Consider the following 18,311-nt stretch of genomic DNA (forward strand, 5'->3'; position numbering starts at 1 on the left):
TCACTCTCATCCACTTCTTTCATGGTGACTTATTGTTTTCTTTTTATTTTTTACTATTTTCATCCTGAAAGTATTTGAAACTTATTTAAGTGATTCTGGTGTTCAGAACGATTTCAATCCGATAAAAAACTGATCGACATCATATAACAATTAGAAAAATAAGTTAATTACTAGTAAACCATCTTAATTTAAATCATCTTCTCAGTTAAAATGAGAATTTACTTGATATTAGTGAACTTTTGATTCTAACGGACCCAAAATCTTCTTCGTTACTTCCGTTTGTTTCGTTGCAACTAACTAGTATATTTTTGTTTTCTCTCTCTCTCATAAAGAGATGAAATTAATTTTCCATCATCTTATTGCGGAAACTTTGATCCTTTTTGATGATCAATAATTTTAATTTTGGAAAAGAGAAAATCGATTAATTGTCCATCAAAAAGTTGATTGTGATTTAAGGTTAATTGACACCTGAGATAATAAGTGAACCACAAAGAAAGAGGAAAAGTAAGTAAACATCAATCAAATGTCATCCTTATCTTCATCATCTTCATCATTATGAGTCCATCTTTTTGTTCAACGATTCAACTGAACAATAGATTAATCTGATTCCTTTGGAGTAATCAAGCAAAACGAAATCAACAAAAGGATAATCATCATCATCACCATTATCATTCTCATCTCTGATTATACAAAAGGATAAAAGGAAGAAAAAGTTTTTTCTTTTTAAAGAAAAAAAAAACTAAGAACTCGAAAGAGAAAGAGACAAATAAAGAAAGAAAAAAAGTTCTAACGATAAACTAACGACGACATTTAATCAAAGACAATGATCGGTTCAACTTTATCGTTGTTATTATTATCTTCATCGTCAGCATTATCGACATCAACTCCAGTGGACATTTTCAATCGTGTTGAAGATGAGTTAATTGACACTGATCACTTTCATCAACAATTAACCGTATCAACAACAACGATTAACAATTTAACTCCAATGATCTGGTCACCTAACGGTTCATCAATTGATATCAATGAGCTTAACATCAATTATTATATTAAAACAAATGATAACACAATTGACTCGATGGCAACAACAATCAACCAAACAGAAAAAGATTATGAAGTTTATTACTTTTATCAGGTAAGAGTTATGATTATACCCTAAAGGCATTTATATAATCTAACTAATATTATATATCACCAAATGGTCAAGTTGATCATCAAAGTTGATAACAGATAATTATTGATCTTTGATAACAAATATACTTTTTAAAACTGGCCATTGATATTATTGGTTCGGTTATCACAATGGATTTGTTTTCATCACTATCATCATCATGAATTAAGTTTATCCCTCACAGAAACTGAAATTTATCACGAATCGTGAACACCATGAATACCTTATAAAGCTATTGACATTTTCATTGTGATTTATGAGCTTCTGATAAAATGATTATCCTTGTGTGTGTTTTTATCATATTGATAATATTGATGAATGAGAGTCAATGGTTTCTACCTGTTAAATGGTTACTATCAGTTTCATGGTGTTTATCATAGTCTTTCTGAACTTTTTTCATGAGGTTCAACTTTTTGTTTTCTAATCTGCATGAAGCTCATGAAATAATTGATGATTCTGCAACTTTAGATAGACTGAGAGTAAGAAAGACACAATCAATCATCATTTTTATCATCGAGTTATATATTAGATGAGTAGAGAAAGTTTTTTACATTGTTCTCAACGATTAGAACTCGAAAATAAAAAATTCGACTCAACCGATTTACTGTACAAACAGATTATCCTGAGATGAGATAGTTTGATCATCTTATTAATCTCATATTGTATTTAAGGTTGAATCTTTTTCATATTGTCAACGATTTGGTGGACCATTTGATGACCACATTGATAAATAATAGAGTTAACTTGAATTCAATTACAATTAATTAATTGTATAAGAGTATATTTATTTTGATCATTCCTCTAATTAAAGATGCAGAGTAAACAGAAACAATAACATCACAAATGAGCAAAGTTTCATGACAATTAGATACAAACCTCACGAGATTAACTGAATTAACATTGAAAATCAATATTAACATGAAAATAAGCATCAAAGTCAATCAATTGATCAACTGTAACTCTAACTATCATCATCATCATCATCATCATCATCATTAGTAATCATAATAAATATAAACTAGATTAAAACCCACAAAACATAATCATCTCAATTCCATCAACAACAATTAACAAACATTAGTTGTTAAACCATAAGCAAGAAAAAAGGTCACAGGCAAGAAAGGATATTATCGTTATTATTGTTACAATTTAATCTAATCACTATTGGGTATCATCAATTGGAAAATTAAGTTAACAATTAACAAATTGTCTTGATAAACAAAAACCAAGACAAAGAAGTAGCAAAAAATAAACAATAAGCAATGAAAACCTTGGGAAATGTAAAAAAATTGACAGTTACTTAAAGTTAATTAACGACAATCAATATATTATAATAATGATTATAGTTAATGCCCATCAACGGGGACAGTATTTACTGTTGATTATCACTATTAAAAAACGCAACGGTCTTAATCATCATCTATTAATATTAAATTGTCGACAGGTAAATAAATTATTAACACTCAGAACTATTATTGATCAAACTGGAATTGAGAAAAAAATTTTACCCAATAAATTATTAATATATAAATATCTTAATATCTGTTATTGGAATCTAATTGTTTCCCTTAATTGTTGAAAATGAAACGATTCATATGTACATATAAATATAATCTCAAGGTTTTGACAACAAATTAGACTCTGTTAATTTAGTTGATTATGATCTGTATGCAATTACATCAAGTTGATTAGTTGATTGTTTCAAATATGAAAAAATTTTCAAGGTTAACTTGTAAATGTAATCATTTTTCATTATTAATTATTATTGATTGCAAATGATTAATAACTAAATTAACTTGTCAACAAGAATTGCTATTTTCTTTTGTATATTCTCAACCAAATTAATTAATCATATTAATCACAATTAAAGTTTGTGCTTTAGATTAAAAAGAAAAGTTCTAAGAAATTGAAATTCTGATTTCGTATCGAGTTTAATCAGATTACAAATTAATCCTTTTACCTCATATTTTGCTCCTTGATTACGATTAACAATTTACCTGAGTGGAATTTGATAATCACGATTAATTTAATGATCCACATATTACTAATTAAAACGAGGAAATAAAAAAAAGGATTGACATGATTACCTTTGGTATTATTTTTTCTTGCTCGAAAAACTTTTAAGTTCTAATGTAAAAAGTTTCGAGTGATATTTTGTTTATTCTTAGGTAATTTTGGAAATTTTTTAATAAAATTTTTTTCTGTTCTTCCATTTGGATTAAATTTCCAAAGTTATGAAATTCTAAGTTAATTAGTATAATTGTTATTCGTTTTTCAAGCTGAAAGTTAATTAACATTTCCAATTCTCTTCCATCACCTTGATTTTGATGTTTAACTTGATTTTCTGTTTCGAAAAATGGAAAATGATTAATTATAATTACGTTAATTGTGATGATGATGAAAGTCAATCAATGTAACTTATTGAAAGATTCAACAAAACAGTTAAACTTAATTTCAGTGTTGATTTCTGATGATTGACAAATTGTTTGTCTTGTTAAAAGTTAATCATGATTAGTCTGGATTCTGAAGAGGATCAAGATTAATTTTAATCAATTTGAAAGCTTAACAATCAACAGAATTAAATATTGGGAATAATTTATTTTGTAACAATTTATTATATATGAAGCTTGATTGAGATAATAATAACCTTGATAATGAATGATTATTGATACATTGATATTAATAATAATCAATCAATCAAAATTTGTTCAAAATCAAGATGATCAACCTTTTTCACCAATGGTCAGTATAGTGGTCAAGTTTTAGGTATAATTGATTGAATAACAATTAGTGGTGACAGTAGTGATTAAGATTATCTCATTAATTAGAGGTCACTAATTGTTATCTAATGATAATTAAGTCAAGATTTTTTTTCTTTGTTTATTCTTGATCATCTGTTTTTGACATGGTCACTCGAGTTGGTCATTATCTAATCATTAGTTAAACAACAACATCTCCATTAATGACATTACAATAAAATGACCCACTAATGGCTTAGGGTTATCAACCTTTCCCATGATAAAATCCATGGTGATGACCAATGAACAATACTGATTACAAGTCCTTCAATTTTGAAAGTTTTTACTTTCACGAAAATGATGAGAGAGTAATTTTTATATAAATAATAACTCGAACTGACCAATGTATTATATGGATATTTGAATTCTGTAATAATGGAAAAGCCCCTTTTCCTTATGATCTAAATTAGATCATAAATGCAAGTAAGATAATTGGATTGGACCCTAAAGGAAATGGAAATGATATTGATCATCAATGGAAAACACTGACCGTAAGGTTACATCCAGTGTCCATTATCACTCTAACATTTAGTTTGATTTGTTTATCTAAAGTTAGAAGTGATAATATTATCAGAATTATTTTTCTCTTTCTAAAGTGATTCAGTTGACATTTTCACTTATCTTCAAGTTATTATTATCATTATTTTCCCTCCCTGATTCATGGAAGTAGCTGAATATACCCTCATGTTTATCTCCCTATTCTGTTGAAATAGAAACTTTTTTATTCTCTTTCTAAAATCAAGAGCATTATCATCATCATCATCATCATCATCATCTTCTTCTCCTTCTTCCATATCCTGATTATCATCCTCATCTTATTTTTTCTCATCATCTCATTGTCTTCATCCTGTTTTTCATGAGACTTGATAAGATATCAAAATCAGCTCACATTTCATAATAATAGTACATTAGTAGTAGCCCAGAATTCATAAGATAAACTCATCACAATACTAAGAGATGATTCATGAAAATTTGTTCTTCAACATGAATTTCTCGTTCCATCCCACCCACCACCCACCTAACCCACTCTTAGATGCACTTTTGAGCCTATTATACGTTCAGTACTTTGCTTAGTTTATCATGGAGATAAATTAAGTGAAAACAGTTTTAAGCTCATTGAAATTTAATGATACTAATTTAATAACATGATGAAAAACAATGATATTAATAATGAAGACAAAGATAAAGATGATGGTGATGATGACGATGCTCATTAATATTAACAACCTGAAATTACATGTATTAATATGATCCTCATGTATTAAGATGAAGCAATGAAACAAAAAAAGTTGTTGCTCTCGAACTGAGAGCTGGAGGAACAAAAAAAAAGTTCTAATGTGAACTTCTTGATATTGAATATATTGTTTTTCACTTTCATTGAAATAATATCATCATAATTCAGAATCATGATCAACAATCATCATGTAATATTGTTATTATCGTGATATATTATCATGGTAATTTGTTTTTCGCTTTTCATCTGTGAGTTCTTTCTGAGTTTTTATCCCAATTGATGATTGAATATTTTCATCAATTTTTTCATCTTTTTTTCTTATCATCATCATGCTTGCAATTCAATTTACTTTTCTCATGATTCATCATGAAATTTCAGAGTCAGAACTTTTTTTACGGATCAGAATAATAATTTAACAAGAGTTTCTCTCTCTCTCTCTCCCTTTCCATTTCAATTTCACTGGACAAATGGGTGGACATTGATTCAATGTATCATCATCTTCGTTGGTCAGTTGAGGGAGAATTGAGAAAAGGAAGAGGTAAGAGATGAGAGAGAAAAAGTTCTAATACATTTTCGAATGTGAAAAGAGAAAACAATTTTTCTTATCCAGTACACTTTTCCTCGTAATGATTACAGATTAGATCTAAATGTAATTATATTACGATCTATGTTGTTGATACAATTAAAATTGTCACGAATTCGTTAAATCGTTTCACCCATAAGGTATCATGTTAATTGCAAAATCAATGTAATTTTCGTTGTAAATTAATTTAGCAAAATGAACAAAAGTTATCAAAGAGATACTCTTTGTTAATTACATGCATAAGTACATGATTGAGAAAGCAATTAACAATTAGATATAATAAATAGAATGTAATAACACAAAGATGGTAGAAAAATGGTGAACAATTTACCTACTAAGCAATAATTTTACTTCATCATCATCATCATCATTAAATTGTGATGTTAATTGGGTTGATTACCTTTGATGATCAAATATACCAAAGGAAAAATATAGTCGCAGCTTCATCACTACAATAATAATATTTGATTGAAGATGATGAAGATAATTACAATGAAACGATGTTTTCCATTGAGAATAATGAGGAAAATGAGGATGACAAGATGACAATTGTTACCCTTTTGCTTTGATAATCAGCCTATTTACTTTATGTATGTTGATAAAATTACCATTAGTCAATTGATTGTTGAGGACAATTTACTGTTTCCATCTATTTCCTGGTAATCATTTTATGTCGTTGTTGTTGTTGTTGTTTTTTCATCATCCAAACTTCAAGATAGTTACAATGTTTTTCCTATGTAACTGAATTGCTTTCCTCATCATCTTACCTGAAAATAGTCAAAGAAAAACTGACAAACCGATAAGAAAGTAATCTACTTAATAACAATGATAATGATGATGACAATTCCTTAATAAGTAATCAATACATTTTGAAAATATCGTTAATCTTTTAACAACATTGATCCATAATGTAAACAAGATAAATCTTAATCAATTCGAAACTTAATCCATAACAAATTTTCTACCTTAATTGTAATGGATAATAATAGATAATTAATAATAATAATAAACCATTGAAAGTTCATTATTCCGATAATCATGATGAGATTATTATTTTCCCTTTCTTTTCAATTAATACAATAGTAAAAGCTACTGATTAGGATTGTTAAATCATCTCCATTGGGAATTCTGATCCTATTGATAGAAGTGTTTTTTTTTATTCTCTCATCTTTTTCGTGGATTCACTTGTAGTATCTAATTACTACTCTTATTAATTCTGGATTGATTTTATGAATGAACATTGTAATGATCATCACAATGAAAGAGTAAAGCAAATTTCAAATAGTCCAAATTGAGAATTTTTTCTCTCTATTTTCATAATAACATTTACTCTCATTATTTGTTTATTAGAATTCGTATTCTGTGAATGACTGAAATACTTGAATGAAAATTGATTCTTATTAAAGGAATAACATTTTTCTTGTTATTATTATGTTGATTTTATTATCCATTTATCTAACTCAAACTGAATTAACATGTTCATTGGAAATGATTTTATTCATATTGTATATTCATTCACTTATTAAACATTGATCATCATTATTATCTTTGCATGATAATTTTCTGTTGTTTATCTTCAATAATTCACTCACCAGTTAACCAATGTAAATGTTACTCCAATGTAATATCAACTTTTCATGGAAAACCGCAGAGATAAACTCATATTATGATTAATCTGAGTTGAACCAATGATATTATTGATTAGTTAAGGGAAATACAATTGCAAGATTATTTTCTGATTATCAACAATCAGAGTAATCGAAACAAAAAAGTAACAAAAAACTTTTCTCCAGCGATTTAATATTATCATGTATTGTTTTTCTTGGATAATATTTCATGATAATTTGTTAATTTGCTTCCGTTTTGATTGTTAATAAATTGCAATTTAAGATGCAAATCAATTTTCGCATTATTATTATTTGACTTCCAGTCTTCATCTAAATTGTGATTCTATTTCTTGTTAATTGCTTTTTTTACCCTAATGGTTTCGAGATTGATTGTTACAACCTTATCAACTAAATATGTTTCTATCCAAGTGATAAATTGATTAATTGCAATAGCTATTCATTAATTAATCACTAGATAGTTAATTGTTTCTGTTAATGACAATGATGATACTATTTTTTTTCTGTCCTCGTATTGATTATGGTCATTGAGCCCGAAATTGAATCAATCCTCTTGATGACAATCAATGGTTCATTTAAACTCATCAACATTGAGATTATAAGTTAATATCAATTAGTTGATTATTACAATCAGTTCATAATCAGATCAAATTGTAGACGATCCAATTCAAGTTAATCAGCAATCAATTGAGCTGATTATTATTATAATCTAATTGCCATGATTATCTTTTAAATTTGACAATAAACTAAATCTTAAAAGCTAAATTGTTAACAGTAATTTAAATGCAAAACTGATTGTATTTATTTTCATTGTTAACAATTTACCTTATTTATTATTTGGATCATTGAAATTGTTACTTTTGGTAATGAAAGTGAAACTAAATTAAGCTCAATTGTTTACAATTTAAATTGATTGGGAAAAAGGTCGGTTGAAGTTAAATTGTTTCCATGATCAATTATCATGAGAGGAATTAATAAACTTTGTATTGATTGTTTACCATCACCAATGATTATCATGATTACTGAAATTTTCCCGGTGAATTAATAATAAACATCAAACTTAAATCCTTTTATAAAATTTATTAATCACATTGGGAGTTGGATTAATTTTGATTATTATAGTTTATTTTTTTGCTCTCAATTTATATAATCAACAACAATCAGTTAAATATATTAAATTTACTTAACGTTGACAAACAATAATATTACATTTCAATGGAGTAATTGATGATTACTGAAGTGAATTAAATTTTTCTTTCTACAAATTAAATCAACCTTTAATTCAGTTCATTTTAAACTATCAGATCTAATTACATGATGAAGTTTAATTTTACTCTCTAGAAAATGATTTGAGTTGGATGAACATGATTAACTCATAATCAGTTGATTGCTAATTTTAATAATAATATAAACCCATTAGTTGCTGCTAATTATCTTATCGGTTTTTCATATTAATATATTTAACTTAATCCACAAGGGGATTAGCAGGGGAAATTAAGATTCCAATCATATTAACTATAATTAAGATGATGAAAATTATGAGATTATGATGATGAGTTGAATTGATTGAGTTAGTTAATCACTATGGCGATGAAAATAAAGGAAATATGATATTTATGATGAGTGTTGTCCGGCCAACAATCAAATATGGAAGTAAATTGTTAGAATTGATTGTAAAATCATAAAGACAATTAATTTGAGTCTTTGAGTGATTTCGTTGGCAATAAGGTTTACATGTAAATCTAAATGATAGTTATTGTTGTTGATTGTTCAGTGAATTCAATTTGTTGATGATCAAAAGATGAACTTATATATATATTATTCTTGAAGATGAATATAAGAAAATTGCAGAAGGCAAAAAAAAGATAAACTTTTTCAGGCGAAAATGAAAATCAGCAAAAGTTCATGGAGAACAAAAAAAAAGAACTTGAACTCAGGAACAATCTGTAAAGATGGATGAAAAGGATGATAAGATGATGATGATTATCTTCCAACAATAAATCTCGAATCACTGGACTGAAACTAACCAGATCAATCAGAAAGACTTTCAGACAGTCAATGTGTGAGTGTGTGTGTGTGTATTTACCCACTGGTGGAAAAGCATCATCGGTGAAAGATGATGGCAGCGATGATGATTATGGTGAAGAAGAAGAAGATGATGATGATGGAAAAGAAAGAGAGAGAAAGAGAAATGTAATGGAATGATAGAAATAGGAGTAAAAGGAGGGAGAAGGATGGAGAAGGGTGGGAAAAAAGTTCTAAAACTCATCAGAAATAAGTTTGATAATGTATCGGAGCTCAAACGTTTGGAGATCGCCTAATGTTAACTTGAGTGGTGGTGGAACTTTTTTCCACCTCTATCCTTTCATCTCACTCCCACTGCTCATCATCATCATAATTTTCATCTTTTTTTTTGATTTTTCCATTTCAAAGTTTCTCTTTTTCTCTCCGCCGAGGAGAAACAGGGAGAGAAAATGAAACGATTAGTGATGATGATGTCCAGTTGATTACAAGAATCAAGGTCAATTTAAAGTCGATCAACCGATTCATTCAAAATTCATACTGAATTTTATTTTCCTCTGATTCTTTAACCAACAATCAATTCTAAATTCTTCACTTCTTTATTAATACAATGAAAAAATAATGAGAATATAAAAATGATAACAATTGAGCAGCAACTTGAACAAAGAGATAGAAAAAGCAATTTAAGTTAATTTAGTTTCTAGTAATTTTTGTATACAATCAAACAATCAATAACTTACTGATGAAAAAACTTGAATTAGTTTATAATAACATCACAATCCAAATCAAAATGTAATATCAAATGATGATTCGTATTGATTCAATTGTTTCAATTTGGAAAAGTTAATTAACTTTTTCGGTGAAATTATTTTTTTTACAAAGGAAATTAACCTTATCCGTAGGTAGAAAGAGATATTATTAGGACCTGAGCTTTTTCGTTCTGACAGAACATAAAAAGTTCTAATTGTGGTTAAAGTTATTAATAGTTCGAGCAATAAAAATTCAATATAATCACAATTAAATCTGTCTAAATATTAGTTGAATTATTAATCGATATATAAAAAAACTAACGATTAATGTTAACCAAATGTAAACAAGTGATACATAGATTTTGTTCATGTGGTAATAATTTCATACTAGACAGGAAACGGAAATGATGATAAACTTTATCAGTGTGGATACAAATATTTCCATGGATTTTATCATAATATGATGGAGAGAAAATAGTTCTGAAATATCATCACAATTTATCTTGACAGTTTTACCATTTGATTGTCCTTAAGTCTAACATAAATGCTCAGAACTTTTTTCTGATTCAATTGAGAATAGAATTTTTTTTAAAACTCCAATACAAGAATAGTTTTTGATTCTCTCTCTATGAATATTCAATTTCATGGCAAGAGAATGATAAAGATGACTACAAGCTTATCGAACTTTTTTTAGAACCGTTTAAAAAGTTTAGAACTTTTTTTCTCTCTTTCGATTTAAATTATGTTACCAATTTATTGAAATCTCATTTTCTTCATGATAAGATCTTCATGATGAACAATTTTCATTTTTATTCTTACCAATATAAATATTCTATTCTCTCCATTCTCAGAATCTCTCTCTCTCTCTCATTCGTTTTCTTCATCTCTCTTCATCTTCCATCTTCATCACTTATCATGAAAGACGATCAATCATTAAGCATAATATATGCAAATGTGATAATGTAATAGATTAGATTACATTCTGAGTTTGTGTCCAATTTATATTTCTCCATGAAAAAAGTTCAGTTTACTATGAACTTTCCCGATGATTATTTGAGCAAGAGAAAAGTTTAATTTAAAATAAAAGTTTCCCAAATTGTAATCAAATGAACTAAAGTATAACATTTTATATTACTTTTTCCATGACTCTGTTTATCGGAAGTCAGAATCACCATGAATTTCAATGTAATCAAAGGCTTCTCTTTTTATTGATAAAAACTGAATTCTAAGTTGCAATTTCATTATTATTGTTTCTCATGGTTATTTTTGTGGTACAATAGTTTTCCAAATTAACTCAATAATAATGTGGATAATATCACCCGATGAGATTCAATTAGCTAATGAATAGTGAATTTGATGATAATGAGAAAGGGAATGAAATTTAAAATCTTTTCAAATTGAATCAAAGTTAAAACAAGTTCGTAGTTTCCATTGACAAGGACTGAGAAAATGTTTCGGTAATAATTTCAAAATTTCGAGTCCAAATTGAAAGATTATCAACAGAATAGAATCATTTAAAACTATTGAACATATTGATTCTTTATTGATTGTTCAATTTCATCCTCATCATGTTATACTATTTGCTCTGATTGTGGTTAACCTGAAGATTCAGTCTGACTCTCAATCTCTCTGAATTATCATGTTTATCATGTTGGGTGTATCAATATTTACTTGGGTGTGCTATCTGTGTGTATCCAAGTTGATGATATGTCAAAAATAAATAACATGAATTAACTCAATGATTGTTGATACATATTGATTGTTTGATTATTTTTAATGAAAAACCTCATCACCTTATTATCCTTGACCATTTCATTTAATCTTGAAACATGATGATGATTACATTTATTTGAAGCGAAAAAGTTTTCTCATTTTCAAGCTCATCAACTGTTGAAAAGATGATGATTACAATTAGCTGATTACAGTTTCTCAGGTGCTATGAAATTATTGTAATGATCGAGGCTTGAATCTTATATAAATATGATGAGATATGAAACTGAAAATGATGATGATGATGATGATGATGGATACCTGAACTAAAGGCTAATTCAAGAGCAATTCTGAAGATGAATAGGTTGCCCTGAACATACAAGCCAATACTCGAGTTGATTGATCTGAAGAAACTCATTGTCAACGATAATTATCATGTTAATACCTTGAAATCGTGGGAGAAAAGTTTCCAACTGATTTACTCTGTCAACTTCTTACTCCCACCCAAGAGTTAAACACCTTCATGAATAATGTTACATGAAGAAATTATTTATATTATTATTACCATTTTCCTTTTTCTTTTCATTTTCACTTTTCATTATTAACATTTTTTACTCTGAAAATTCATTGTAATGCAAATCATCATGAAGATGATCATCTTCCTATTATATGGATGATGAAGTACATTAGTATATAAACACAGTGTATATAAATATTATCTTGATCCATATAACTATTTATTTTATTATCATTTATGTTGATCATGTAAATGTGAGAGTTTATATGAAAATAATTTATTCAGAAAACTTTTCACAAGATTATATTGTTTTCTTTTCTTGGAGTGAAAAATTTACTTAGAAAAAAAACTCCAATCAGAGTTATCATATTGATGCCAGAATTTAAAGAGTCTCCATGTTATAATTTAATCTCATAACGAGAGTATTAAGGAAAAGTTTGCTTCTGGCTCAGTTGACATCTCGAGCTCAAAACTGACATCTTTAGCTCAATCTTTAGCACTTCTTGCTACCTGAGATAAAGATTTACCTGAGCTAGAGGTGTCAGTTTTGAGCTCGAGAAGTCAACTGAGCCAGAAGCAAACTTTTCCTTAATACTAAAGAGGTGACTTGATCATGTTGAGGAACCATGTTGTTGTAACCAAAGGAATTCCTCAAAGAGAATTAGTTTATCATCAATATAAGAATGGTTTCGAAACTTTCATTAAAGTTTGAAGTATTAGCAGTTGCATATTAAAATCTAATTGATAAATAGTCGAATAATTTGAAAATTCCGTCGAAATCCATTCAATTGAAGATAGAAGTATCTCTTCTTGAGTGTAAATATTATCGTAAACTGTCACATTTTACACCTTAATAGACATAGAATTGTAAAAGAATGAGTAATGAATAAATATGATAAAGAAACAGAATTTACTTTTTGTATTCAACTTGAATAATAATCATGAAAACCTTAGATAAATGTTTATGAAAGGAAAGGTGAGAAATTATTCCGTTAAGATGAATTATTAATAATACATTTAGAAGTGTTAATATTTATCTTTATTGAAAGATCATATCTCCAGCAGACTATTCAATTAAAGTGAATAGAATCAATTGTTAATCCAATATGATGGATAATCTTGATTAGTTTATCACCTTTAATTTGGTTGCTTGATTATGATGATAGAGCAATCAAACTAAATTAGGTTGGATTGGTTTATTATTATAAAAGTGAATCAAGTTTATCATGAAGGTAAAGTAATTCACTTAATTAACATAGCTCACAGTTACTTTATAGTTAACTTAATCATCAACAATTCAAGGTTACCTGAGACTTTCAATTGATTAGCTTGAAGCTGAATCATCACTATTTCAAGATTAATTATATCTCTAGTATACTATTTGTGATAATAGTTTTAATAGTAACAATCAGTTTGATTCTTACTGTTAATTTTTAATCATTTAACCACTTGATAATCTTCACACATACACAATTAACGTTTAATCATCAAATTTGATTACTTACTTATATGATTGATTAGTATTGAAACAATAAATTATCTCGTAATTACCCAGGAAATTTATCATTAAACTTTTTTTTCATTCCAAAGAAGAAAAAAAGTTTTTCCATTAACAAGAAAATGTTAGAACTTTTTTTTTCTTGTTCGAACTTTCTGACTTCAATGTTATTATATTGTGTCAAGTCAATAGTATTAAACTGTAATTAAGGTTCGCAATCAAGGTGTAAGAAGTTATTATTATATAAATTAAGTTAATTTAGTTCAATGAACCGAATTCATCAAGGTTACAATCGTTTTCGTAGGAAAATTATTATTAATTTTTTTCTGTCTCGGTGTGAATTCAATTGTGTTTCTTAAGGTGACAATCAATGAACTTGTTGCATTTTATGATTAATTGTCTTCGGGACTAATTAATTTGTAGCAAATTGAATCAGTATTATAATTAAAACATTAGTATTTCAACTCGTTGATGGGAATAGGATTATAATAAGAAATATGATGGAATCGGTTCAACTGAATTCGTTGTCATTAATAATATCGAACTTTGTATATTTACTGATTTCGAAAAGGAAAATTCTGATAATCTTTTCACCTGATTCCATGACATAGGTTTATACGGAATTTCATGAATTAAGATTGCATGATTGGTATTAGAACTTTTCTCTTACAGTTATATACTCTTTAGACACTTTTTTTTGTTCGTCACACATCATAATATATTAATACCGTTATGTGAATACATGAAGATTGATTCATAAAGCTCATGAAGATGATGATCTATGATAAGTATCATCATCATCATTATGTGTTGTTTCATGAATACAAGTGAAAAAGAAAAGAAAGAGAGGAGAGAGGAAAAAAAATCTCTTCCAAAGAATTGGAACCGAATCACCATGTAATAGGATTTGATTGATTGTTTGGTATTCTCTGAACTTTTCTCTTACCCTTGTTTCGCTGGTTTAGCCTTTTCAAAGTTCCAATGAGTTGTGAGCTCATTCCCTGGGAGAAAAAAAATAATGTTCTGTTCGGAACACTCTTACTAACCTTTGTTAGAAATGATTTTCATCTTGAGTTTCCATCATAACAGTTCCTGAAAACTGATATCGACTCATATATGTTTTGTTCAGTTTTCATGGTGATCATGATGATAATTTACTGATGATGTTCATTGATAATCTTGATGATCAGCCTCCAGACTAGTCTACTTGTAGCATTTGGACAAATTCAATGTTATCGGGAATGAAAAATAGTTGATTGTCATTGAGACATTTTCACCAGTCTCAATACTTTGATAATGATAATGATGATTAGGTTAACCAATTTGATTGATGATCATCAATATGATTTCTGATTTTTTTTGTTACTTTCTTTTCATAATCATCATTGATTTTGAAATCATTGTTGACCAACTGACCATTCAACTGCTATCTGATTGATTATTCATCGTGATGAAAATATTTGTAATCATTGATTGTTTCATTGATTGTTACAAACTAATATTAATAATATCTTTGCTTATATTGACAAAAAAAACCAATCAACTAAATCTCAAGGATTATTAAATGACAACAATTTGCTACCATCCATTGATAACAATTAGGTAACAATTAAAGGGCAACTTAACAATTTCCACTTGATTGTTGATATCAGATAAATGAAACAGTTAATCGTTGTGATATAATTAATACTTTCGGTCTCTTCATCAAATTGTACCAATACAATTAAGCTAATTAACTTTTCTAATTTGTTTTTATTTAAATTCTATTTTATTTACAGACAGAACAATTAACTTTTCTTTGGATTATTTTTGTTATGATTGTTTTCGGTAACTGTTCAGTTCTGGGAACTTTGTTATTATCGAAAGGACGAAAATCGAGAATGAACTTTTTCATAATGAATTTAGCGATTGCAGGTAAGTTTCCAATTCTATCAAGTTGATTTTCATAATCAATTGACTTTCAGAATATAAACTTTTCCTCTTATTATTATCATCTAATTTTCAAAGTGTATTCGAACTGTTCGAACTTCTTTTATTTTGTTCTAAAATCAATTGAGCTACTCTTTTGTTTATTATTATTATATTTTGTTTCTTTCCCCATAATATTTATCGTTATTTTCTGTTTATAATGAAATTTACTTGAGTATGAATAACAATCATCAAACTCCCACTCAACTGAATAGTAAACTAATATTATTTGTTGAATTCTCAGTTTTTGTGATGAAATTTGTTTTCCACCTCAATTCAAATGAATCATTATCATTGTGTCAATAAGTTTGTTAGTTTAGTTAAAACTCTAATGGGAAATGAATTTAAAGTTAATTTTATTCACTCGTTTGTAAAACATTGAAAATAATATTATATCTTGTTAATATTATCATCAAGTACAACCAGTTAATCGTATTGATATGTTATTATTTTTATTTAGATGATTATTATTATCACTCGATCTAATTGTCTAATTAGCGTGTTTCTAATCTTGTCAATTTTTAGATTTACTTGTTGGAATGATTAACGTTTTAACTGATATTGTTTGGCGATTTACTGTTGGATTTTATACTGGACACACTGCTTGTAAAGCAATTAAGTTTTCTCAGGTTAGTTAGTTTAGTTTCTAGTTAATTCAGTTGTGATGGTCAACTATAATAACTTGTTAAAATCGTTTATCGTTAGGTTATGGTCACTTATGGGTCAACTTATGTTCTAGTTGCTTTGAGTATTGATCGTTACGATGCAATAACTCACCCGTTAAACTTTACAAGTCGAGGTGAGTAGTTTGGATTAGATTTTGTTGGTTATTCAAGTTAATTGTTGTTGTATTTTCTATTCAATTTCTAGAACGTCGAGCAAAATTTCTGATAGCATTTGCTTGGATATTATCAGGACTTTTTTCAGTTCCAACTTTTTTCCTTTATAAAATTCATATAATTGAAGATAAACCTCAATGTTGGATTCACTTGGAAATCGGCGAGTGGCAGATTTACATGACCCTTGTAGCGATTTCCTTATTCTTTATACCTACGATTATAATCTCAGCCTGTTATTCAATAATCGTCTATACCATTTGGACCAAATCTCGAAGCATGGGCTCATCGAGTAAAAGAAAACGATTACAAAGTAAACATTTCAGTAAATCAAATGATGAACAAAATTAGAGATTCACTTTTCACCTTTTACTCTAATTACAGGAATAAATGGATGCTCATTGGTATCTGGTGATAGCGATAATAGTGGAAACTGGACTAATTCAGTGAATAATAACAATGGGTCACTAGTAAGTCCGATGAAAAACGAATCTCGATTCTCTGGGTTCGAATCATCTGACATTGATTTCAAACGAATGAGTTCAAGAGGTGTTATACCAAGAGCCAAGATAAAGACAGTTAAGATGACCCTGGTCATTATTTTCGGTAAATTCTAACGATCAATATCTTCTCGATTCGATTGCAAATCAATTTAATCAATTTCTTTTTCATCAATATCTTATTTAGTATTCATACTATGCTGGTCTCCATATTTTGTCTGGGATTTACTTCAAGTTTATCAACAAATACCGAAAACTCAAACAACCGTTGCCATATCAACGTTCATCCAAAGCTTAGCACCTTTGAATAGTGCTGCTAATCCGTTAATCTATTGTCTATTTTCAACTCATGTCGCAAAAAATTTACGGTAAGTTAATCGTGATTAGCTGATTGTTGATCTTAAACTTATGTTTATTTATTTAATTTGATTATTTTCAGAAATCATTCAACTTTTCTTTGGTTGGCAAATATCATTTGCTTTTGTCTACCAAGACTCTACCCAACATCAAACCAACGAGGAAGTACAGTTCGTAGTGATACAAATACTAATACGTTAACGTCAACGTTTACACGTTCGTCAGGACGAACCTCATTAAGTTTACATCATCATTATCACAATCCAAATCATCAACAGCAACGTACAAGAAATGTTAATTACAGTACAACTCAATCGTCTTTAATAGCAACAACATCAACTCATCCATTAATTACTAATCCAATTGTAAATCGTAATCATCATGAACCATCATCAAAAAATCATCAACAACAAGAAAACAAATTACTAGATGATAATATAAGATGAAAGATAAAGTTAATTGTTTTGTAATTTACTTATAATTAAATTGTAAATTGTTAATTTCTCTCTCTCTTTCTCTCTTGCTTTTTATATTGACAAATATATATAAATAAATTTACCTTATTGTTTACAGTTGTTTGTATTATATCAATTAATCAATTAATCAATTGAGTTGATTGATGCTTTCATGAAAATGCTGATAAACATCAGTTACACAATTAGGAAAGGATTAGTGATTAGTTTAACAATTTAAAGTTACTACGTTAGCAGAATTTAAGATTATAAACATTGGATAGTAAATCG

General features: G+C 27.9%; 1 protein-coding gene across 1 annotated transcript; it reads left to right on the forward strand.

Moving 5' to 3' along the window:
- The first annotated feature begins 7 nt into the window (after positions 1 to 7).
- Positions 8 to 18,138, forward strand: LOC128388333 (cardioacceleratory peptide receptor-like). Its single transcript, XM_053347719.1, has 9 exons — positions 8 to 504; positions 597 to 1,135; positions 15,686 to 15,821; positions 16,401 to 16,504; positions 16,581 to 16,674; positions 16,746 to 17,024; positions 17,096 to 17,317; positions 17,399 to 17,579; positions 17,651 to 18,138. Exons 2-9 carry the CDS (start codon positions 824 to 826, stop codon positions 18,012 to 18,014), a joined length of 1,692 nt encoding a protein of 563 aa, XP_053203694.1. The 5' UTR covers positions 8 to 504; positions 597 to 823; the 3' UTR covers positions 18,015 to 18,138.
- Positions 18,139 to 18,311: the final 173 nt, after the last annotated feature.

This window comes from Panonychus citri, unplaced genomic scaffold (genome assembly GCF_014898815.1).
Source record: "Panonychus citri isolate SS breed McGregor unplaced genomic scaffold, ASM1489881v1 Contig00097, whole genome shotgun sequence".
NCBI lineage: Eukaryota > Metazoa > Arthropoda > Arachnida > Trombidiformes > Tetranychidae > Panonychus > Panonychus citri.